The 6,055-nt window shown below is 33.5% G+C and overlaps 1 protein-coding gene across 3 annotated transcripts in view; it reads right to left on the reverse strand.

The window, feature by feature from the left end:
- Positions 1-6,055, reverse strand: part of LOC110039142 (embryogenesis-associated protein EMB8) — a 147,206-nt gene that overhangs the window by 29,876 nt on the left and 111,275 nt on the right. For 2 of the 3 annotated variants that reach the window (XM_020744101.1, XM_020744100.1), the window contains exons 8-9: positions 2,152-2,237; positions 1,919-1,967 (exon numbers count right to left, since the gene is read on the reverse strand). The exons of the other annotated variant lie outside the window; for it this stretch is intronic. In XM_020744101.1, the coding sequence (XP_020599760.1) occupies positions 1,919-1,967; positions 2,152-2,237 (135 nt within the window). The remainder of the gene's footprint in view (positions 1-1,918; positions 1,968-2,151; positions 2,238-6,055) is intronic. 3 annotated transcript variants of the gene reach the window in all.

Below are 6,055 nucleotides of genomic sequence, written 5' to 3' on the forward strand. Positions count from 1 at the left end.
TATATATATATATATAAAAGATAACAAGGATAGCATCACATCTAAAGCAAAGTTACATAACTAAAATTACACACACCCTCTAAAATAAAAATACAGTAGAATTACATCCATATCATGTGCAAAAAAATATAATACTCATCATACCATATTTCATTAGCACCCGCAGTAGGTTCTTCAGGCTCTCTATGTAAGGGCATAAACTCGAGGCCGAATTAGGTGCCTTGATTGGCCTTGATTAAAAGTTGAAGCTGTAGACTCTATTCTTCTATGCTCACTTGTAGTTTTTTGAAAGAGAGCTCCAGCTAATTTTCGGTCTTATGAGATCTTCTAGCCAGTAAAGACAATATTTAGTTATATGATCAGGTTGATTATACCAGTAGCATATATTAGAGCCCATCAAACTTTCACTTTTATGTTATTTTTCATATTTGACACATAAGAATACACTAATCTGAGTTGCACCTCTACTAAATCCGCTTGAATTGAACTAGGACTTTCTTCTCATTCGTTCCCTCTCATTGATCCACATGCTGTCCTTAATTAATACTCTTCCTCTTATGCATCTTCTTACGGTTTTGACTAAGCTGATAATCAATCTCCACTTAACAGGCCCGCTCCACTAAAACTAAGTAATCACCAATTCCTAAAGGCACCAAAGGCTACCTGATCGAATCCTTCAATACATTTAACTTATGAAATGATCATTTTCAAGTTCTTTAACTTGTTGTTTTGCCTAAATATTATGTTTTAAATTTTAATCATAAATAAATAATAGTAAAAAAAATTTTATAATAAATTTAATAAAAGTAAATTCGCATTTTACCTTATTACCTCATCTTCCTCTGCACAAACACTAATCTCGATCTCCCTTATCCTTTAATTCAACTACTTAACGATTTATTATCACTAAAATTAATTCATAGAATTTAATATAACTTAATACCATTTAGTTAGTGAACTAAAATAACTTAAATAAAATGCTAAACTCTTACCTCCAATGCCCCCAATTTCACTCGAACCAACCCAAAAAAATCCAGGGTTTTTTTTATGCATTCAAAATTTTGATTATTATTTCATTAATAATAATTAATTCATTTCAACGAAACATAAAATCTCAAAATAAAGAAATTAACCCTAACCTTAAAAAACATCAATTTGGCTTCCCTATTACCCTAACGCAAGATCCATTTCTCTTCTTCATTTCAGTTCAATTGGCCTCCCTACACAAGTTTCGCATGAAGCAACACAACTTAATAATTCTCCCACACTCCTACTTTGCCTCCTCTCCTTTCTTCGTGCACAAAGGCACTGATTGTCCCCTTTTCCTTCGCACAGGAGTTGCTCATACGTGACCCGCCTCCTCTCCTCTACTCTTATTTGATGAGGCGTAACTCCCTTCCTATACGAAGTTGCACAAGAGGTGCACACAATGTGAGATTCCTTTCTTCCCCTTCTTCTCCTTGGCGTGTATAAAGTAGCAACATCGTCTTCCATTGTACAAAATGCACGTAGCCACGACTTCTCCCTCGACTCCGATACTTGCAAGCGTAAGACTGGGCTTGCCTCTCCTCATTCACTTTGGGTTTCTACTCATGCTTCTTTCCCTCCGTCTCTAACTTTCGGTTTTCATCCGATTTGGGTGTGGATGTCCATCTCCTAATTATAATTGTTGAGATGATTACCATGCCGCCATTTCGAAATTTCCCTTTTATTTATTTATTTATTTATTTATTGGTTATTACATCAGCTCTTTAGTTTTCATTCCCTATAAATAAAAAATTTACTTTTGAAACAATTCCTTAAGATAATCCAACTTACTTAAGATCAATAAACCTGTAGATCAATTAAGTGCTCGACAGCAACTGAAATTCAATTAAAAAATATAATTCCCTACAAAGAAAAAAAAAACTGGCAATACCATTCTGATGCCATCCCAGTTGGCAAGACGTGTCAAGACAGGCCGATGTCTGCAAAAATAGCTCAAATACTAAGCCATCTCAAGAAAAAAAAAAAAAGGCTACAAAACAAAAAAATAAAATACTGAAAACAAGAGAATTTCTCAAACTAGAGGTATTATAGTAGCAGGCGGATAGAGATTATTCAAATTAGTTAACAAAGTAAACTAATCGCTTGTGATGAATAAGAACATACAATTGTGCATATCCTTTGAGGCCAATCGCAAGAGCTCTATCATAGATCCGCTGGACAAGTTTGCGATTAATGAATCTATCACACACCTGCAAAAAGCTGATCACATTTCAAAAAGTCTCAAAAACTAAACATTAGAAAAAAAAGTTCATTACAACCAAATGCGGTTCATTTTGACCGGCCTACTATAATACCCAACTACATAACATGTCTGCCTGAACTGATTATAATGAATTAAGAACAACTGAATTATACATTTTATTTAGCAAACAACTTCTTTCTCCTGCTATGAAGACTATATACCTCACAAACATCTTCAAAGTAACTACTAAACAAAATATTACTAAAATTATGAAAAAATATGGCGTAACTGTGAACACTGAAAATTTTCCCACCTTGTTGTAAAGAAAAGAGATATGTAGGTGGTTTGATTCTTCAAAAAACAGATTAAATCGCAGAAAAAGCGCTACTTTAAAATTTCACCCTCACAGAGGACATTACTTCCTTGGTTCAAGATTACCTATATATGCATGCCCCATAATTAATTATCCTAATCAATCATTGGAAAGAACTTTAGATCAAGAGTACTCTACATGCTCTACAATGGTTAGTTGCAATGGTTTCCCATCTAATCTCCCATCTAATCAAAGCTCTTGCAAATTGAATTGAGAAAGAAAGCATATACGCCTGCTACCTCAAAGTAGATGATGATAGGCATAATGATTATGGGCATCTGTACCCTCTTTCGTCCTTTAAACAATCATAGATAGACCCTAATCCGCTTTTTTGGGGGAGTTAGTTAATCTAAACTAAGCGAAAAATTCTAATTAATAACATACGGTTATGTTGTCCAAGAGCTAATTTCAAAGCTAACCTTTGTTGATAGAGGTGTTCACTGCCTTATCAATATGATATTTGGTTCAGGACTCATAGACTTTTATCATTAAAGGAGTATTCAATTAAGGTTATGTAACAACGATAACAACAAGCCTTTATCCCACTAAATGGGGTCAGATACATGAATCCTTTATCATCAGTGTGTAATATTGAGTGTCATATTTTCATTTAATTTTAATAATTGAATGTCATTTTTTATACAAAATGCCCAGGTCTTTTTAGGTCTACTTCCTCCTTTCTTAAAATAAATCAAATGTAAACATCTACTCTCCTAACCGGATCATCGATGTTTGACGTTTAATATGACCATACCATCTAAGAAGACTCTCTCTAATCTTGTCTACCAATGGAGCTACATTCATGGATATATTCATTTGGCATTTTGCCTCTAAATGTGAAGCCACTCATCCAACTATGCTTTCTCATCTCAGCACACTTAACTTAGTTAAATGCTTCTCTTTTACAAGCCAACATTTTGCGCCATAAAGCTTTGCATCTCTCACCACCATCTTATAAAATTTTCCTTCAAGTCTAAGCAGTACTTGTCTATCACACAATAGGCCCAATGCATTCCTCCAACTCAAACCATTCAACTTGTATTCTACTAATAACATCCCCAACTATATCACCATCACTTTGAACAATAGACCCAAGATATCTAAAGTGTTTACACATTTTAGTAATTTGATCACCCATAGTTACAACTCTGTCAATAGACTACTACTAAAATTACATTTTGTCTTTAATTTTAATTCTACTCAAACGAAGGCCTTTACTCCAATGTAGAACTTCATAATTCAAGTTTTTCCTAAACACTCTCTAGTTTTATCCACAAGGATATCATCAGCAAAAAGCATACGCCAAGGTACATCTTCTATAAATGCTTAGTAAAAGCATCCATAACTAAAGCAAAAGGATATTAATTTAAAGTCGATCCCTGATATAATCTAATTGAAATAAGAAAATACTTGGTCAATCCTCCTCCATTCAAACACAAGTAACAACTCTACTGCAAATATCCTTAATGACTTGAATATAAGTCATATCAACACCATTCTTTTCTAGAGCTCTCCAAAGAACTATTGGAACCTTATTGTATGCTTTTTTTCTAAATGAATAAAAATCATATGTAGATCCTCCTTAATTAATGTAGTTCTCCATCAAACATCTCGAAAAATGTATAGCTTCCATAGTAGACATGCCCGGAATAAATCCAAACTAATTATGAGAAATCATTGAATCACGTCTTAACCAATATTCAATTACTCTCTCCCATAATTTTAATGCATGACACATTAACTTAATTTCACTAAAATTTGTATACTCTTATGCATCCTCTTTATTCTTAAAAATGAGGATCTAAATACTCTTCCTCCACTCATGAGGCATCTTTTTAGTTTTAAAATAATATTAAAATGTACAGTAAGCCAGGAAATTCCCAAATATCCTAAATTATTCAACATTTTTATTGGGATACCATCAAGTCCTATTGATTTTCCACCCTTGCTTTTCTTTAAAGTCTTCTCAATTTATGTTTTACTAATTCAAATAAGGCTATTACATCATTATAAGTCAAAGGGCCTCCACCCTAACTAAAATATCGTATTGTTGAGGCTTGACTAGATATTATGCAGTGAACATATAATTAATACTCATAAGTTGTCTTAATATTAATATAATGATGTTAACCACAAAGTCGAATACCACCTAAATAGAGGACAATTTTGCCTCTTTGGTAAGAGATTTCTTAATGCATGCTCATATTGATACACTAGCATGATTTTATCTCCATTGTAAACTTTTGTTAATTAGAACTTTATCAACCTGTGCAAATTGGTCTAAATGATGGCCAAATATCTATTCTAAGAAAAGTCTTGCAGAATTTATAGAATTTGAAAGAACACTAGATAAAAGCACCCTTACTTTGCTATGACGAAAGCACTCTATCTTTCGCTGCTTATACTGGCAAAATGCCTCTCCTTAAATAGGTAAAGAGGAGAAGGAATATTACAACAACCCAAATTTTTATAGACACTATTACAACAACCATTAATATTACAATAACCCAATTTATTACAGACACTATTACAAAAACCACTACTATTGCACCAACCATAAATATCGTAATTACTATTATAGATAAAGAAATAATTTTTCTTGATGTGACATAAAGCAAAAATAATTTCAAAGTGACCACAGTGGAGCATCACTTTCCTTTAGTTGTCAACCTTATGTCGTCATTTCGGTGTGTGTTGGGCCACCAATTGTTTCCAATTTTCTTCATGAGAGCTTCTTTTTCCACAGGCAAATTGTCTTCTAATTCAAATAATTCTTTCATTTGTCTTTCATATAACTCTTATAATTGATGCTTCATCGGGAAGCATTTTGTACAAATTTGACAATTTCTTGAATTTGTACGTCTGGAGATTTATTTTCTGAGGTGGATGTCATTGAGCTTCCAACAACAACAACAAAGTCTTAATCCCACTACGTGGGGTCGGCTACATGAATCCTTTTTCTCCATTGTCCTATTTAGTGTCATATTTTCATTTAGTTCTAGTAAATTAAGATCATTTTTAATACAATAAGCCCAAGTCATCCTAGGTCTACCTCTGTCTTTCTTAACATTAGTCGAAATTAAAACATCTACTCTCCTAATCGGATCATCTAATGGTCGACGTTTAATATGACCAAACCATCTAACCAAACCATCTAAGACAACTTTCTCTAATTTTGTCCGTCACAGCAGCTACACCAACCCTATCACAGATATATTCATTTCACATTTTGTCTCTAAGTGTAAAGCCACTCATCCACCTAATCATTCTCATCTCGGCAACACTTAACTTATTATTATGCTTCTCTTTTAAAGGCCAACATTCAACGCCATAGAGCATTGCAGGTCTCACCACCATCTTATAAAATTTTCCTTTCAGTCTTAGCGGTACTTTTCTATCACACAAAAGGCCCGAAGCATTCCTCCACTTCAACCAACCAACTTGAATTCTAC

The sequence above is a fragment of the Phalaenopsis equestris genome, unplaced genomic scaffold (genome assembly GCF_001263595.1).
Source record: "Phalaenopsis equestris unplaced genomic scaffold, ASM126359v1 Scaffold235526, whole genome shotgun sequence".
NCBI lineage: Eukaryota > Viridiplantae > Streptophyta > Magnoliopsida > Asparagales > Orchidaceae > Phalaenopsis > Phalaenopsis equestris.